This window comes from Lineus longissimus, chromosome 2 (assembly GCF_910592395.1).
Source record: "Lineus longissimus chromosome 2, tnLinLong1.2, whole genome shotgun sequence".
Lineage (NCBI taxonomy): Eukaryota > Metazoa > Nemertea > Pilidiophora > Heteronemertea > Lineidae > Lineus > Lineus longissimus.
This window is the reverse complement of record NC_088309.1, coordinates 18,556,081-18,574,957: the sequence shown is the minus strand read 5'-3', so window position 1 is coordinate 18,574,957 and position 18,877 is coordinate 18,556,081. Positions and strand designations below refer to the sequence as shown.

General features: G+C 39.6%; 1 protein-coding gene and 1 long non-coding RNA gene across 2 annotated transcripts in view; one reads left to right on the top strand and one right to left on the bottom strand.

Annotated features, from left to right (window-relative positions):
- Positions 1 to 14,635, top strand: part of LOC135482717 (uncharacterized) — an 86,455-nt gene extending 71,820 nt beyond the window's left edge. Inside the window, exons 90-109 of the mRNA XM_064763015.1 lie at positions 947 to 1,021; positions 1,543 to 1,626; positions 1,973 to 2,062; positions 3,200 to 3,283; positions 3,743 to 3,826; positions 4,135 to 4,197; positions 4,669 to 4,734; positions 5,090 to 5,176; positions 5,700 to 5,777; positions 6,261 to 6,329; positions 6,604 to 6,684; positions 7,918 to 8,007; positions 9,301 to 9,381; positions 9,776 to 9,856; positions 10,268 to 10,339; positions 11,206 to 11,253; positions 11,685 to 11,753; positions 12,312 to 12,380; positions 12,910 to 13,038; positions 13,594 to 14,635. Of these exons, the coding sequence (XP_064619085.1) occupies positions 947 to 1,021; positions 1,543 to 1,626; positions 1,973 to 2,062; positions 3,200 to 3,283; positions 3,743 to 3,826; positions 4,135 to 4,197; positions 4,669 to 4,734; positions 5,090 to 5,176; positions 5,700 to 5,777; positions 6,261 to 6,329; positions 6,604 to 6,684; positions 7,918 to 8,007; positions 9,301 to 9,381; positions 9,776 to 9,856; positions 10,268 to 10,339; positions 11,206 to 11,253; positions 11,685 to 11,753; positions 12,312 to 12,380; positions 12,910 to 13,038; positions 13,594 to 13,712 (1,619 nt within the window). The 3' untranslated portion in view covers positions 13,713 to 14,635. The remainder of the gene's footprint in view (positions 1 to 946; positions 1,022 to 1,542; positions 1,627 to 1,972; positions 2,063 to 3,199; positions 3,284 to 3,742; positions 3,827 to 4,134; positions 4,198 to 4,668; positions 4,735 to 5,089; positions 5,177 to 5,699; positions 5,778 to 6,260; positions 6,330 to 6,603; positions 6,685 to 7,917; positions 8,008 to 9,300; positions 9,382 to 9,775; positions 9,857 to 10,267; positions 10,340 to 11,205; positions 11,254 to 11,684; positions 11,754 to 12,311; positions 12,381 to 12,909; positions 13,039 to 13,593) is intronic.
- Positions 14,636 to 15,962: 1,327 nt separating this feature from the next.
- LOC135500854 (uncharacterized) lies at positions 15,963 to 18,312 on the bottom strand. Its single transcript, XR_010449523.1, has 3 exons — positions 18,225 to 18,312; positions 17,221 to 17,277; positions 15,963 to 16,355 (listed from the first exon to the last, which is right to left on the bottom strand). It is a non-coding gene; the product is annotated as an uncharacterized LOC135500854 (long non-coding RNA).
- Positions 18,313 to 18,877: the final 565 nt, after the last annotated feature.

The following is an 18,877-nucleotide window of genomic DNA, read 5'->3' as shown; positions in this document are numbered from 1 at the left end:
AGTCATTAGTTGCGCTTACACCACGAAATATTGGTGGACCAATTGCACTTACACCACCACATTGCCGCGACAAATTGGTTCGGCAATCCATTGCCGATACAAATTGCCGAGCGAATTTGTCCCACCAAGCTTGATGGTCCAAATTCGCCCGGCTTGTTAAAAGTTCGGCTTTGTCGTGGTGTAAGCGCAAATGGATCGGCAATTAGCTAGTTAGATGGTTCGGCTCCAGGCGGCGCTTTCGAAATGGCGCTTTCTGCTTTCTGCTATTAGCCGCACTTACACCACCTGAAAATGGACCACCAATCTTGGTTCGGGAACCAATGCCGCACCATCGAAAATCCACCAAGCGTTTACACCAGCGCTGCAGCTAGTTATAAAATCCGGCTACAGATGGCACGCAAACAATAAATTGCATGCGCAGAAAGCGCCATTTCGAAAGCGCCGCCTGGAGCCGAACCATCAAACTAGCTAATTGCCGATCCATTTGCGCGTACACCACGACAAAGCCGAGCTTTTAACAAGCCGGGCGAATTTGGACCATCAAGCTTGGTGGGACAAATTCGCTCGGCAATTTGTATCGGCAATGGATTGCCGAACCAATTTGTCGCGGCAATGTGGTGGTGTAAGTGCAATTGGTCCACCAATATTTCGTGGTGTAAGCGCAGCTACAGATCGCTTCGTTTGATATGGGTCAAGTTGACTAACGATTTTTTCTTCAAGAAGATGGAGCGACTACGTATTCTGCTCTTCCGATTTTCAACTTTTAAATATTATCACCCTGTAAATATGGCCCCGCAGAATTAGCTAGTGTGAGGTCTTACCTAGTAGTGCGTGCTTTTATCGCATTTTTAAAAACAGAGTTGGTGCTTGAATTTTATTAATGAAGTAGCAATTCGCATATAATGATATGAATGCAACTCGAGATGTCGTCACATCTTTGTTACAGTACCAAACCAAGCTTGTCCTGCAGGCCAGAAGAAGGAGAAGATACGTAGACACGAAGTCTGTATTGAGACAAAGGGTAAGTCATTAAGTGTATATATACATACTCCAGTTTGTGCCTAAAATTAAACTCCAGTTGAATACTCTGTTGTCATTTAAGCAAGTCAGTCGAAAATATTTATCTCTTGAATCTAAGTCTGCCCAGGGGCAGGCCAGGCCGGTATGGTAAGTGGATCAGTCGTCCCAACGATGCCAAGGCAGCAGGCTTAGGCAAGTGCAGTTATGCCGAATATCTACTGACCGTTATATAATTGAAAGGAAAGTGTACCGACAATAGTGTAAAAGTGCATTTGTTATATACTCTTGTTCCGCCAATCTAAGAGCAGTTGATTTTTCCTTACGAAATCTATTCAAAAGGCCATATCGGAACATAACGTTATGACCATCGGAAAGTCACTTGAAAAGCATTGACAACCATGTATGATATCGAGCTCGAAATAAATATTCAGAACCGGTCTTGAATCGGAGAAACTTTTGAATAATTACAGCTTTATTTTTCTTTATCAGCATAACAGAATGGCATAGTATATTTCGTTACAGTTACAGGTAGAACGTGCGCTGCCGGCCAAACGACCATTAAGTGGGACGGAATGGTATTCTGTTTGACAGTTCCACATGGACCTGGTAGGTGAAGACATTTTTGACGAACTATGATTTGCATACTTATCTTTCGAAGAAAAAAAGTTGCCTCGCAAAAGGAAAGAGGTCACAAGGGAATAACCAAATTTAATCGAGTTGGTATCATTTGCATTTCCAGCATATGTGCTAATAAGATTCTGGGCCGGTCATCGATCATTTCAAATCTCGTAAAACACGCACTCACTGATCGAACGGGGCAAGCATTCCCATCATTCAGAGGCATGACGTCAATGGCTTTCTTTTTGATATCTTATCAAGCTCAATTAGTGCAAAAGGCAACTTTTGTTTTTATATGTGATGCAATAAGCAACTCCCTTTTCCTCTCCTTTAGGACCGAACCCAAGTCCCATTAAAACAGTATGCAAGCATGGAACCACAGAGCGCATGTTCGGCAATAGAGCATTCTGTATAAGTCCAACAGGTAAGTACTATGGCCTCTTTCACCAGCAAATGCTTATTCGAAAATGCCTTATCACTGGAGTGCTGGATTCACCGGATTGTGACTCATGGGTCACCACCGCCTGGACTGTAGCTGGCACATGCTGTACTGTAGTGTAGCCTACCGGTAGGCCTAGAGTGCATGTTTCAATACGCTGCCTCGTGCTGTCATTATCATAATTGTCTAATCGAATGCCATGACTCGAGTACATAATCATTCACACATTGACTAAGGAGTTCTTCAGCTGCAATAGAAACCATCTTTGTAGAACCTCTGGTACTAGCTATAGCCCGGCGATTTATCTGCTGAAGAATCGGAGACTTGAAAATCCATGTTGGCAGTGCCAGTGCGTGCACTTGAAGCACATGGTTGGAATCGTTAAGGATTTGAGAATTCGGCAATCCGTCCAGGCGGTGGTGATCCATGAGTCACAATCCAGTAATTCAAGCAGTCCAGTGATCCAGCTTTTTCGAATACCCCATCTTAATACATGTACATCAAAGCTGCCTGTGTTTGTAGAGGGGCCATGTAAATTGTATATATCTCCCCATTGAGAGTAACTGTCACTACGCCATTTGCTACATTCGGGCCGCTCTTTCATGTTCAACTGAACTGAAGTGCAAAATAATCGCATCTAATTGTTTTAGATTCGGAGCCAAAGCCAAGGATCGAAAACTAATACAGATGATGATTCTTTAGAAACCATCATCAGCAATAGTTGAACAAGACTTATCCATCGTTTTTGGCTTTGTTATCATTTTATAGGAACTGTAATGTATGTATTGCTTTGGTCTCCAGGCCTGTGCCGTTCGATAGAAATCTGAAATTATTTGTAATTGAATTTAAAAACTTCCAGCTGTGTAAATACTTGAATGAATATAAATGTTAACACTTTCAATGTGTAGACAGACTTACAAATATCATATAAGCACACCAAGTTTTCAGCAAAGTTGTATGCATGATAATTGCACTATGCATTGTGTACAACTGCATTTTCTATTTTCCTGGATAACCAGTAATTACGGACGGTGTACCCCTTTAAGCGTACATGTATCCCCGTACTCATTTTCTGCTACATGTATTATTCCACTGACTGTGATGCTGAACTTTCTGATGCAGAAAAAGATGGTAACTGCCCGCTCAAGACCGTGTCATTCACCTTCCCGGGCGGCAAATCTGGATGTATCAAGGCTCCTGGACCAGGTAAAAATGTCCTATATATATGGAACGATTTAGGATACTACCGAGATGATTTGGAAGAATAGATCATGCTGATTTTGCTGGTCAATTTTGTAGAATCTAGCCAAGCTAGTTCAATTAAGTACGCGTAGCGTGGTGGAAAATATCATGTCGACGGGCTTAAGTTAGTTTAGGCAGGTCTATTGTACAGGCGCTCCCCAAGCGACTTGATAACGCTGACACACTATGTCAATTTTGCTTGCTGCTGGTACTTCTTCAGTGAAATTTTAACTTGTTTAACGATTAGCAGGTTACGCTCATTTCATCGTCTCACAAAATCTGACGACTACAAGATAAAACGTCTCATGTTAAAGCAAACACATCTATATCTAACAACAGTGTTTATCTTATTATTTTTTTCATAAACAATTTCAGGAGTAAAGGTAAATGTTACCATAGAAATTCTTAATTGAAATATTTCAGTACCTCAACAAATGCAAGCCCATTGTCCAAAGGGAATGACGAAAATGGTATTCGGAAATGATGTCTTCTGCGTCTATCAATCACGTAAGCATCTCTCTCCCTTTACCACTACTTCGTTATGCACTGATCTGCTGATTTTCTTAAATAAATTCATTCAGTTGTTTTAGTTCAGAGCTAGGCATCAGAAGGTCATCCATTGTTCAGAATGTAAGCCTCACTCCCATTGCTACATTTGTACTTTGTGTAAGAGTGAAAAGGTATAAATATGCAATTTCCTTGACCCCCCCCCCCCCCCCCAGGAATATGTTACCAAGAAGTCAAACCAGAATGATTTCAACCAATCATAACCTTAAGTTCCCCTTACTAAAACACCCGTTATTTCTATGTTACAGCATGCAAGCCGGGCATCTCGGAATTCTCATTCTTTGGAATAGACGTGTGTGCTCCAGCTCCAGGTAATGCCTGTTTGTCATGGCGCAGTTTCATAATTCTGTGCTTATCATGCGTGATGAGGGAATATTATCTATATTCTCCGAAAATCATTTAAGTTTTTAAATTTGGTGATTTGAATTCGCATGAACCTCCAAGCTGGCTATCGGGCAAAGTCATCTATTTTAAACTGTTATGTTAGTTCTAATATTTTAGTTGCTGATCATATACCATTATTGCGGGGTTTTCGATAATTGTCATCCTTTATTTGGAAATGCCAGTCATGCATGTACATGTACAGTGTATCACAGGCCACTGAATCAAGTCTCAGAAAGGGGTCAAATCATTGGAAAAAAGGGTTCAGGTAGAAGAGGGAGCAAGAAATCCAAAGAGGTCTCAAGTCTCTTCACTAAATAGCTTTGTTTAATGCAATTGGAAATTATACGGTTTTTTCACAGATTTTCCGTTTGATATCAATTTATATCGGCTCATTTCAGTGAATGGCAAGTGTCCGTCAGGATTCAAAATTTACTCTATAGCAGGCCAGAAAATGTGCGTTAAAGGTAAGTACTTACAACCCATGATATTTTGATTTCTAACAGAGAAAAAAATGTGTCGGTTCTTGCTTATAGTCCGTCTATGGCAATTAACCTAATCACCCCAACTTTACATGTCTAATATCCACAGCAATTAGCGTGATTACCCCCTGTCTAATATCCACTGCAATTAGCACGATGCTAACCTTTTCAAATTGCATCGCCCTCATAATCCATGTTTCGCAATTTTTTTAAAGAAAATGCTGATCCCACCTTCCAATTTTTCTTACAATTTAATGTTGTATTTACCCCAAAAAAAGGTATCACAATTATTTTGGAGATGGTGCATGATCTGAATAATAGGTGTATAATCATTTTCCAGACCTACTACCAGCTGGAATTTATTGTCCAGATCCTTCAATGGAAAAAATGAAAGTCGGACTACAGGTGTACTGTGTCTTGCCAGCAGGTAAAACTCTTTCAAAGAAAACGCGATAGCCACGTCGTACATTTCAATTGGCGTAGCTAGCAAGGGGGGGGGGGCAGGGAGGTCCAGGAGCAACCAACACACGTAGTCTGACCAATGATTTTGGCCGACAAGTTCAAAAAAGGGTCAATTTGCCCCCACCCGAGAGGCTTTTCCCCTCTACCCCAGACGAAAAAGTAAGCTACGCCCAGCTTTCTCTGTGGATGCTCGGCATATAATATACGTGTATGATATAATCAATAATAGAAAATACTTTTAATGTTTCAAATTACCGTTCAGACTTCAAAAGCAGTATTTGTAATTTTGCATTGAATTCAATCATCACAATAAATTAATTGATCACAAAAAAACGGACACGAGAAGATTTCAGAAAGTGCTCAAAATGGTGGGTCGAGGTACTTTTTGGGTTATTTCAAGCCAACCTTTCGCCAGGGAATTTTTGTTTTCATGTACTAAACACACAAATAAACAGCTTCATAAAGTTGCCTTTAACTTGATGTTTCAGGAAGGGGTGGTTGTTCTCATGGTCTCAATCAATTGCAGTACAGAGGAGAGTTAATCTGTATCATGAATCCTGGAAAAGGTATTCAAATATGTTTTTTGTTTCGCGATTGGTTAATGGTTATCGTGACCGCCTAACAAACGACAAGTCCAGAGTTCCAGACCCAGGCCTTCCGGGCTAAAGACCGTGGCTTCACGTTCGTGGAAGGTGACTAAGCCGTGGACCAATGTATGTCGTGTCGGCGGACAGGAGCCTGCGTGACTTGCGCATCTACCGCACTGGCCAACCGGCTAATGCAATCAACTCTGTTGAACTCGCATTCAACTCCGGTCCACTAGGGCACTATACGCTTTTTACCACTCGTCACATTTCTACACCACCAGCTTCTTCAGCCAAATCTACACAATCACAATCACCTTTTACCGCCACAGCATAAGGAGCCTCTGTGTTTTTTTCACAAATTTTGTTTGAAGGGCAAATATCCTTCTGTGGTTTTCTGTTACTTCTCAGTTACTTCTTTGGATGCAACTGAATGTAATCAGCTGTTATATTCTCTTTTTTAAGTGCCATCCATTGGATGCCCTGCGGGAAGTGATGGCAAGGTCTATGGAGGAATTCCTTTCTGTGTTATTCGTAAGTTGATTAAACTATACGTTATATGTCTATTTCACGTAGTTTTAGTGTTGTCGTTTTCATGTTCATTTAGGTTGACGTAGAAAAATTGCCAGATGACGACATCAAGTTAACGTGTTCTGCTTATTAGCAGTGTATTGAGAAGTGAGTGGTATATGCATTTCAGAGATTTTCTTGCCGCACATTTATTGTGTTTTCACCGTAAATGCAATGTCAAGTTACTTTAACGCATGATTCTGTAAATAATCAAACGTCGCTATATTGTTCATTACAGTTTTTACTGGCAAATGCGAGGAAGGTACCACCGAGATGGAATTCGATGATGAAAAGTACTGCGTCATTGACTATGCAAAGGGTGAGTGCGTGCCAGTTGGAAGACGAAGAAACAAAAAAGTCAATGTCCTTTGTAACCTAACGTACACCATAATGTGCTGGAAGTGGACCGTGATCCCGATGGCCTAGTGTTTGACACAACCATCTCGTTACTAAAATTGATTGGTAAAAATAACTATTTGATAGTAATTTTTTACTACTATCTAGTTCGTATTGCACCGACTGTAATAATTATTTGTTTTAACTCTTGAAATAGTAATTCTTAACCATTTAAATGGTACTTAATGGTTAGTATCACTGCTATTTTTATCAATTTCACAGTTGGTGCAATAGCAACTACCAGACATGCCAGATATGTTCATTTACTAATAAATTTTAAAGAGTGTGAGAAGGCAAAGAAAGCACCCGTCCTACTCATGCGGTCGATTTGTAGGCCACCTACCTATGTGTCGGTTAAATGTAAGATAGGCCCTTCTCATCAACTTAGTTGGTTTTAAAATTAAGAACAGGTGCACAGGTGACTGGAAGTTGGGAGTCGTTCACCCACTCACACGAAAGACATAATCCCAGCAATATTTAGGTCCTGCACTATATTTAGGCCAAAACCTTGGTCAAGGCTAAGATAAAGAGTCAAAATATGGCCCAACTATGTTGTTGACTGAATCACACGGGGAAATTTCTCCCCACACTCCTTATATAAACAAAAAAATCCTTATATAAACAAAAGATGTCGTTGAGAAATAGAACAAGTCGGTAGTGCAGCCAGCAACTCCAACTAATCGGGCAAAGTATCAGTTACCTGGTCTGGATTCCTGTTATTCCAAAACCTTGGTCAAGGCTAAGATAAAGAGTCAAAATATGGCCCAACTATGTTGTTGACTGAATCACACGGGGAAATTTCTCCCCCACACTCCTTATATAAACAAAAAAATCCTTATATAAACAAAAGATGTCGTTGAGAAATAGAACAAGTCGGTAGTGCAGCCAGCAACTCCAACTAATCGGGCAAAGTATCAGTTACCTGGTCTGGATTCCTGTTATGAATTAAAATTCCAACTAAGTTGGTGAGAAGTCCCTCGTGTGTAACGGGCTGAGCCAAATCGGTGGAACTGACTTAAAAAATAAACAAACCTTTTTGAGTTCAGTTTTGTCAGAAGCTGTAATATTTGTTCAATCAACCTTGTCTTTTTATATAGAGTAACTGTGATGTTGATAAAAATACATTCTAATGGTATTTTTCTTTTTCTATCGATAGACACACATATAAAACTCGGAGCAATCGCGTGTCCGAAAGGATCAGAGAAAGAGGTATACGGAGGAATCACGTTCTGTTTTGAGAGCTTTGGTAAGAGCAGCTAGTAGTGCTGGGTAGATTCTCTCATGTATCATTTTAAAAGAGTGATGTCATTAGGAATTACCCAATATCTTTCCATGACTGTGGAAATGCCGCCAGTTCGAATATGCTGCGGGTCGTAGCGTCCACTTTTGTCTTGGCACAGTCATGTTATCACACGCTTCCTCGATGCAAGGACCCAACGCACCGCGTAGCGGCAAAATATCTAAGCTGGCGAAACATTTATAACGGGTCACCGTGATCTCATCATGGACTTATTGCGCGATTATGGGGTTGTAACTATTTTGCTGTATATTGTCACGAGGAAAGAAAAGCACGCGACCTAACGCCGACCTATTTATGTGAAGTGATAATTAGAAGGTATATAGTTCAGGAAATGTTAACAAATAATCATTCCTTATCGTCTTTTGAGAGCATTTTTAATTGTAAAAAGTATATGCTTACGTCACAGAGTCTCTGCAATGGCCTTTTTTTATCACAGTAGTCTCGCGCAGCCAGACCTTCTTCACTTATTAGTCTGGCGCAAGCCAGGCGTTCATTGTACTAGACCTAGACGTTTTCCACCACTTGTATCTTGGCCGAAGAAACACTGCGCAAGATTACCTCGAACTGGAGCTAAGAATAGACTATGCTAATGAGCATACTTCCACATTGAGTTTTCCCAGAATGATGCATATCGCGCGAAGCTACTTAGCCTGATACCACTAAGCCCCGCGTAGTGGCGCTGAGGCGGCCGCTGTAATCAAGAGAGTGGTTGAATCACTCTATGTTATGACGGACCTAACCAATATTGCTTACATTTTCGCATTGTTACAATGAAAGACCGAAACCACATGTCTGTTGACTGTGCTTTAAGGGAGACTGGCATCATGCCTAGTCTCTCTAAAGCACAGTCAACAGACACCACTATACCCCCATCACACTTAGAAACCACCAACGCCCACCCTTTCCTGCTACCTTAATACTTCTGGGTCATGTCACAGTCGCATGAGAACAAAGGAAACATTACTCCTGTGAAACATTCGAATTATGGTTCATATTTTGTGTAATATTTATCTAAATGGTTTTACAGATTTTACGAGTGACCTTGATTTGCAAAATATAAATCCCAAGAATTCTTTTTTGCTGGAAAACGCAAGCATTTCATGGTAATATTGGTCAAAATAAAATGTCAAGTTCAAAATATTACTGTCAGAAAATTACAAATGGACATGAAATTGACCCTTTTACAGCATTACGCCATTTACCTTTAAAACTGTTGATTATATCTATATTTACGTTTAGTTGAAAATGAGGAGTGTCCAAAGGGCTCCAAAGAAATATCCGTCGGCGGGAAGGATCACTGTTACGTCGGGGCAGGACCTGGTAGGTTGCTCTGTTCTTTAAGAATTCCCCGCTACAAAGTGAATACATGCAGAATCTGTTCTCGAGAGATGCGACGATGATTCCGTTTCTAGAAGAATATCTTGAACCAAACTATAGATAAGTGAACAAAACTACCCCTGTTAATATAAAAACACATTCAGAGTCGAGTCAAGTATAAAAAGACCGAAACATATTGATTTGGTCTATTGTTAAACAGTGCCATTCTTTATAAGAAGCAGTGCAACTCTTACCAAATTCCAAAATTCCAGGCATATTCGAAACTAGATTCGTGTAAGATGGCGCGTAGTCGGCTTACTGATACAGTATTTCACTAAAGAACTAAAATCGGATCTAACCGATATAAGATTAACTTTACTTTCTTTATCATTTGCAGGTGGTGCAGGTTTGATTGGATGTCCCAAAGATACGCTGACCGCTGAAATTCATAACAAGCAATACTGCCTGCTATATGCCTGTAAGAAATTTGTGACGTATTGTTTCGAGTCCTTCCTATGCATTCCATCAGTGATTGCGTTTCTTATTTTAAAACATATTCAAAGCATATGACCGTATTAGTGATGAGAGAGGCTACGGGCCCACTTTCTCCATGGGCAGCCCATCGCGTCATCCCATGGTGGTCCTTATGGTGATAACTTTCCTAGACGTCGGCGAAAAACATGTTCTGAGCAGATTTTGGAGACAAACCGGTGTTCTGCCCTTTCGATCATCGAGACAAACATTGGTCCAGGACTTGCTTTTGCCAAGAGCAATATGGATTCTTACAAAATCTGATATTAACCAAAGAAAGAAAGTCTGGAGATCTAAAGATTTTGTCTATTTTGGTACACGAAGCGTTTTTGTTTGATTTATACTTGTCCATTTTCAGTCGGAGGGCAATGTCCAGCAGATTACATAAGGTCTGGTTTCCATGGACACTTGGTCTGCTACGAGAAATCCGGTAAGCGGCCTTCTATTAGAATCTCACGCCGACATGTCGCTAGATTAAGGTGCGCTACTGGATGCTAAGAAAAGGTGCACTACATGAAGGAAATGTGAACACAACCATGTCATAAGAAAGGTGCACTCACACCACCCTGTTGTTTATTGAATGCGCAATAACACATGAAGAAAATATGCACTTACACCACCCTGTTGTTTATTGAAGGCGCAATAACACATGAAGGAAATATGCACTCACACCACCCTGTTGTTTATTGAAGGCGCAATAACACACGGATAAAAGTTGCACTCACACCACCCTGTTGTTTATTGAAGGCGCAATAACACATGAAGGAAATATGCATTTACACCACCATGTTGTTTAATGAAGGCGCAATAAAACACAAATGAAAAATGTACTCACACCACCATGTTGTTTATTGAATGCGCAATAACACATGAAGGAAGTATGCTCTTACACCACCCTGTTGTTTATTGAAGGCGTAATAACACACGAATGAAAGATGCACTCACACCACCCTGTTGTTTATTGAAGGCGCAATAACACATGAAGGAAATATGCACTTACACCACCCTGTTGTTTATTGAATGCGCAATCACACAAGAAGAAAAGGTGCCCTCACTTAACCCTGTCATTTGATAAAGGTGCACTACTACATGTGCATGAAGGAAATTAAGTGGCCAACCCGCAAAATAAAAAAAGTTCTTTTATCCTTACGGTAGATGGTCAAGCCCAATAAAATGAACTGATGTTTCTTCGTTGTGTTCAGTTTCTAGTTGCTCAAATTCTGGTAGCGCAGTGGCCACTTATTGCATTTTCTACAGTAATAACACACGCTTATAATGTATCTGATTATATTACAGAATTCACGTGTCCGCCCCGATATTATTTGAAGAACGGCTTGTGCGTAGGTAAGAAATGGTTTTCTGTTCTCATCCTTGGTTAAAACTCAAATAACCCTTTTATGGAAAACATATCTTGACCTCGCCGTAAAATAATGCAATAAAGTAACGATTTAGTATTTAGTTAAGCTTTGGTGACCCTGGTGCGTGCGTCACATACTGGTGCGGTCATGATATTATTACAACGTATATACTAACCATCACGATATTGTAGTCTTTATTACACTTAATTAAAAAACGATCGATAGCTTTTGATATTATGCAGGAATATACTCATGGACGTTTAGGGGCAGATATCAAGTCGACTTGTTGGCGCTGCCAAATAAAAGGATACATGTACCAATACATTGTATTGCACCCAAACTTTATCCGGTGGGTCTACATGTACCATTTATTTTTATTCCCAATTCTTACTTATATTATTCAATCTTTATTTTTAGAAACGAAATGTCCTGCTGACTATGATGAAGGCTATTACAACGGAGAGAAAATGTGTTTTAGGAAATTCTGTAAGTTTTTCTTTGAACTTGACAATACACGAAACAAACCGTGCTGTAATTTCACGGCATGAATTGGAGAACAAAATGTAAATGGATGCGGAAGTTAACTACTAGCAATTATCAATTAGGAAATGTTAACCCCATGTTATTCAGATGGCTCACATTGTTTTTCATCTTCTTGCGATGACGTCACTATAGGAAATTGGATGAACTGCGATTTAATATCTACACATACCTGTAAAAGTATCATGGTTTGGACTAGCAAAGATGGTGCTTCGTACTCAACCAAATTTCATAAGATAAAAAGTGAATTGAAGCTGTTATGTAGGCCAAGACATGAAACTACTATTCACTGAATGCAGTTCTTTGAATTGCAAATACTATGATTCATTCCGCTTCTTTGGTGGGGTAACCAAGGCATTCCGCGACACTTATTTCAAGCGGTCAAAGAGAAAAAGTCAAACTTTGAGTTTCATTTAAACAAGATGTTTTCCGATCAGTGTCTTATTCCCATTGTCTTTGTCATTCATTTCATATTATGATCATGTTTTTTTTCGGTCGTACCAGCTGGCAAGTGCGATGATGGTTACATAGAGGGCGAGTACAAGGGGGAAAAAGTGTGTTATCAAAACTACGGTAAGGGAACACGCCCGACATTTGTTTCTAGTCAACCTGGACAAGTCAACAAGAAGATAGCTTGTCATCATCACCTAATACTCCTGGAATGAAAGAATGTAAACTGTTTTTCAAAACTATTTTTTTTATGAGTATTCGTACGAAGAAACACAATGCTGAATGATGATTGGGATGATCACGCTGAGACGACAATGCAAGACCGTTGACTTTTTGTCTAGTTACTACATGTACTATATATTTACCATCTCGACACATCTCCGCACACGCGACATTTTCTGCGCTGAAATTGAATTTATTAACTTAAGTTATTACTCAAAAGCCCTTCGCTCCTCTGAGAACATTTAGGCCGCCAGCAACTTGGATCAGCACCATCATGACAAACGGCGTCCTGAATCACATGTAGACGGGGTAAACATGTAATCTTGATGAAATGCAAAAACCTTGGTGGTCAAGATAGAAAAACGGGCGTCAAACGATGGTTAAAAACATTGTGAACATTATTCTAACTTAATCAAACTTCTATTTGCAGCGAACTTTTTGATTGTCTGCTCGACTGCCGACGACCAGCATTTCTTCAAATTCGGCGAGACCTACGAAGATAAGGAACAGTGTGCAACATATAAGTGCATGTTATCAGGGCCCAAGACCATTGCCCAAAGTAAGTAAACTGGAAAGAATATCGAAAAAAATATATTAAGCTGTCTATGCCTCTCTCTCCAGCATAAATTGCTCTTCGGACTAGTTGTTTTTAGCTTTTCGATACCCCTTAACCCTTATTTCCACTAAAGGCCTAGGTAACCACAACAATCATCCTTATTATTGCCAGTGGTGTTTGATTATTATTTCATTTTCATTTGTGTTACTACTCATAATCATGTATAATTGGCCTTTTGAGGTCCAATGCAACCATAATGCAGAGATCAGATCAGCTCACTTTAAACGATAAGTGATTTCAGCAGTTGATTGAGCACAACTGAATTTAGCAGAAAAAACTAAAAAGAGTTTTCTGCAGATAAATTATCAAATGTAACCTCTGGAACTAAATTGGGCGCAATTATAGTTCTTTACACTGAGTTTTCAGACGATAATTTACAGTACAAGCTCATTATGTTCAGGCATATCCAGCGCTTTACAAATCCACAAAAACAAAGTTTTAAAACCACTTGATTTTAAGTACATTAAGTAACACTTACCAACTCCTCTTATATTGCAGCGTGTCCGGGCAGCAACGGCACATGCCACAAGCCTGGTACAGTGTTCAAGTGTCAGTACGGCGACAAGTGTTCGTGTGAAATAGAAGAAAACTACGTGCAGTACACACTGACAGAGTAGCTTGGTACTTGCATGCATGTTATTCTATCTTGGGTTGTTGTGACTGTTTTCCACGAGCTCAAATACAAGTCTTGTCACACTGCTCTAAACTTCAGATAAATTCAGGTTTGATTGCTTTTTGGGAAAAGCAATCAGTTTTTGTTCCTGATATGTACGTTCATGTAGTTTTTGCCGATGTTTCAATTATTTGTGGTTTATCGATTAAGTTAGGTTTCGCTATCTCGTTCCAAGGACCGACCCATTGATTGAAAATGACCGACTTAATATGTGAATGACGTCAATTTTTGGGCAGGTTTCTCGATCTCGTAACCGGATTTCGTGAATCAAGCATCGGTACCTGATGGCCCTTCCGTTTTTTAGAATAACTTTCTGGATGGGAAATGTGTGCACTGTACCCATTAATACACGATACATTCACTAAAAACAATGTAAATGTTGTCTGTTAACCGAGAGAGAATGATGAAACAGGTCGAACAACGCCAACAACTTGATTGCTAATGCGTGCATATATGTCAATATTACTGTTGGTATTCGAAACCCTTTTTTTGTATTTTCGATGAAGGAAACGGGAATAGAAACCGTTGTGGGTGTAGCGCTTCTCAGACGGAATGGCGAAACCTCACTGAAGTCGTTCAAATCTTATTCACCAATGCCAATGATCCATGATTGAAAATGTTCCAATTTTTCGATGTCACCACAGAATGAAAAAACTGAAACTATTGCAAATTAACATTTGATTGATGCTAGAATTGCTTACACTAAGTTGAAACTCAAGTACTTTTACTCTGTGATATACTAATCTAAATTGCAACATTCTGCCTCTTCCGTTTTGTTCCTCTATTGGGTTGTGGATACTGTTATAAAAATCGCACGAAGCGTTTTTAAAAATTGTTATCCGAATTCAAATAAACATTTGAAACGTCTACCTCTATCTCGTGGTTTTTGTTTTTAACTTTTGTTAAGCTGTGGTGTAATTTCACACACATCTTTCAAGGGCGTCTTCAATTGAAAGCGTGTATTCTTTTAGCATAGGGCCATATGAGATCACATCAATCACGATGCCATGAATGGTGTATTCTCAGGAACCAGACGCAAAAAAAGTTGACAAATATAAGAGGATCCACTATTTAGACCACATCGAGCTACGTTAAGCCAGACCAGACCAGACCAGACAGATATCATTGGCGTGCGTTGATACGGCAGAACATTTTAGACCTTTCCAGATCGATCGAGAGACCGATCCAGATTGATCTAGATTAGTTTGGTCACGTGTAAAACGGCCCTATTGTTGTTAAAGAGGTTCCGCTTCACTACTTGCGTTGGTGTTGATAGGGAGCTGGTCAAAGCCCCCGAAACGCCAATGCGAACGCCCATCCCGGTGTTCGAGCTCCTTATCGCGATGTCGAACAATTGGACAGGCATTCGCGTTGGCGATTCGGAGAATTGCGGACTTACATGTACCAGTATACACCCGCCTTCTTCAGTTCGTTGATTCAGATCAACAAACATAAGATGACCTCAGTTATATACATTTACTTCACGCTTACGAAAAACTATCCTGCCCGATGCGCACTCGATCTGAGGAGTTCCTAAGTTACAACGAGATTAGGAGAGATGGCGACAATGTGGACTCCAACAAGGTTAGTATGAAGGAGAAACAAATTAGTTTCATTTTGTAAAACGTCCTGTGATTTCGTGCAAGACCCTACTGTGGTTTGCATTGATAATGATATAAAACTCTCGACCTTTGTAATTTCATTACTAAGTGATCAGTGTTGATCCGAAATTAGCTTATGCCCCAATTCGCATTACATTAGGTCCTTTGAGGCCAAAAGCGACATTTAGGGTAATGGAGAAACGGAAAACTGTTGACAGTGGCATTGTACCGTCATTATTGTAATTTAACAGAATCCTTTGAAGTCGGTAAGGTCGAGTATCATGTGTGGTCATGGGAGCTGTTCTAAGATATCCAGTTTGTCCAAATTTCTTTGAAGGTCGTCATACCCGCGGTCTGTTCTTCCTGATGTGTTCAAGTTAATCAATTTGTCCTAATAGTCTAAAGTGTTGACGTCGCAGAAAATATCGATACAGGAAACATGAGTAATCCCATGGTGTTCTGCCAACTGACCTGTCTATTATAATTCCGAAATAAAAATAGACCGACTGCCCCAAAAGCCTTTCATGTATCAATTTTTTTCATTTCATACAACACAACAGAGTACATGTAAGCTTATATCATACATATTTCCTATTATTAGTACGATCTTGTCGATTTGATGCAATAAAAAGAAGTGACTATAAAACTATACATGGGGATGGTAATGCGAACACGTGGCGTTTGTTAACATCAAGTTATTTGCGGATGAATAATAAAGTGATATTTTTGAGTGATCGAGTGATTTAACATAATATTGCGGAATACTAGTACTAATGGAATCTATCTTGGAATTACTCGACAATACATGTATTCGATTTCAGATATTATGATATCTTTGAAAGGGAAATAGAAATCTCATGTGGTTTGCATAGTCAACAACCGGTGTCCCTGCCAGAGTTATACACGATACGAACGAGATTGCCTTGACGTTCTCTACTGTTTTTCACTGTTGCTTTGACATTCTCTTCTCATAGACGCCAGTAACTCTGATAGTAGAATAGAAAAGGAGAATAGCTACATGTAATAAAAAGAAGTATGATCCAGCTTTAACCACTACATGTATTCGGTAACGAGAACTGCATTGCTCGCTTGAGACAATTAGTGTAATAATAACCGTCTACACTCTTGGCAGTAAAACTTTTTGAGCTACTGAAAAAACATCTATGATTGCTTTTCGGCAAACGCGAACATGGCCCTCGACTCAAACAAAAAAAAATTAAAATTTTTCAACAAATTTCCCCAGAGTGCATTTTTGTGTTTTTCAAACGAAAAAAACCCGTTATTTCTCAGACGTCCGTGCTGCAATCAATGCTTGAAAATATTGCATCATTTTCACCTTTCTATTTGAGACAACTGAGATTTTGGGACGGGGTGTCGTTCATTCGGGATTCGAGAGGTGATATGTGCACAAAAGATATTATGGGACGTTGCTGCGTATACTCATTGGTGAACCTTTGTAGATAAACCTCTAGGTCAGTGGTATTTTGGAAGAAACTTGCTGATAATTTATAGCAACATGTAAATTGCCACCCCGAGATAGTCATTGCCCGTTAGTGGTTCAAAGCATAGGTATAGATAAAATATATTACTTGAGAATATTGATAATACTGATATTGAGTTTTTACATAGCACTTTTCCAGGTTTCCTTGTTCGAAGCGCTTTTGGGATACCATACTAATTACTATTACCCCGGTGTCCACAGGAGTTTCAAGGAGCAACCAGAAAGCGCCTGCTTGAACCCGAGCAGTATAAGGGAACGAACACGGCCAACCCACGCGGACGCTCTTCATCATGAGACCGCCTCTCTTCCACTGCGCTACCGCTGCCCAAAGATGAATTATCCTTGCCTACCTTCACAGCTAATTTCCCCATCACCGTTTAAGTCAAGATCTGATATCATTTCGCCAACTGAAAAAAAACATGAGCAGAACTCTCAGTGACAGACAAATTCAAAATATCTCTCAAAAGTTTATCAGTCAAATAAAGTGAACACTGGTATAGCAGTCTATGCCCCCCCCCCGCGGGAATGAATGTACGTCCCTATTATATATCGAATTCAGGTATACATGTATAATTACCGTCAATAAAACAGAGAGTAACGTCACATAGTAGTACTTATTTAAAAGACTTTTCCAACAGTAACACCGGTTCTTAAAGTACTTTTAAAGATGCATTTCAAAGGGTAGGTGTCTTTACTTTGCAAAGAGACAAATCTAGATCCTTTAGGACGTTAATTTTCTGAAAGCGGTAGATTTTAAAAATTATGTTTGAATCTAAAACCGTCAGCAAGCGATAAAAGGAAACAAGTTGCTTTTGTTCCGTGTGTTTGTTTTTAGCATGAATCTGATGGTGAGACAATAAAGGCTATGTGATGTAGAATACGAGCAAAGAAAAATAACTCGGAAACAACAAGTGTACATAATAGGCCTGTATAATAGACATCATAGGAATGCATAAAGTAAATGAAAAGAATTGAACAAAAATTATGAAATGAAATAGATAACGTTACAACAGGTGTTGTGAAATTATCAAAAATGGGTTTAGAAATCTAATGAATTAAATAAATGTTCTCTGAATGTTTTCACATCTTGTCAGAATAGTACCAAAACTTTATGCACTAATAATCACATCTTTCGTGTCATACCATGACTTTGGTTTATTTTACGAGCCAAAATACCATTTCAAAAACGTAGAATTCAACTGGAATCGTGTTCCAAACAGGTACGCTCTTTTCTTATTCAGGTTGCTCAGGAAAATAGAAACACACAAGCCGTCATTGTGTATAACTGCATTTCTATTTTCCTGGCCACCAGTTATTACGAACGGCGTACACCTTATCAGACGGCCAAACCTACTTTGGTCTTCTGTGATATGGTCCCCCAAGCAAGGGATGAGGCTTCTAAGGTCTTTATTGTCGATAGTCCCTCCCCCAGTTTTATCAAACATTTCAAACATAGTCCGTAGCTCTTCTTCCGTGACTGCTGTCTCTTCCTCCGCGATGAAACCTCTGTCGACGAGCGCCCCCGTGATTTCATTCAGAGAAAATCGGCCTCGACCTGCAATACGTTTATCTTGGGTAATTTGAAAACTGCGACAAAACAAGTCTAAACAATTATCGTTGGTGAGACCTTGAACTTTTCGTTAATTTGCTGTCAGCGACAGAAGCAACGCAGTATAACGCCCTTTTCAGCGAGATTAAAGCGGATTTGTCGTAATGTCAAGCTAATAACAATAATTTGGATAGTAATGTGTTTGATATTATCCATTGTATGCGTGTTAACAATTGAATTGGATCTTTTTTTCATATAACAAACTATTGTCCCTGCTATCTACCCATGTAGCGTAGGTCTGTCTATCAACTTCCCTTTGTTGAATTGTTGATATAAAATTGTCTACAGCCAGTAGTCCTATTGCCAGCAATGCAACACATTGACTATAGCTTTATCGTGATATTCCAAGTATATACTGCCAAGCATTATACTGCTACGTGTTCGCAAGCAAGAACCGC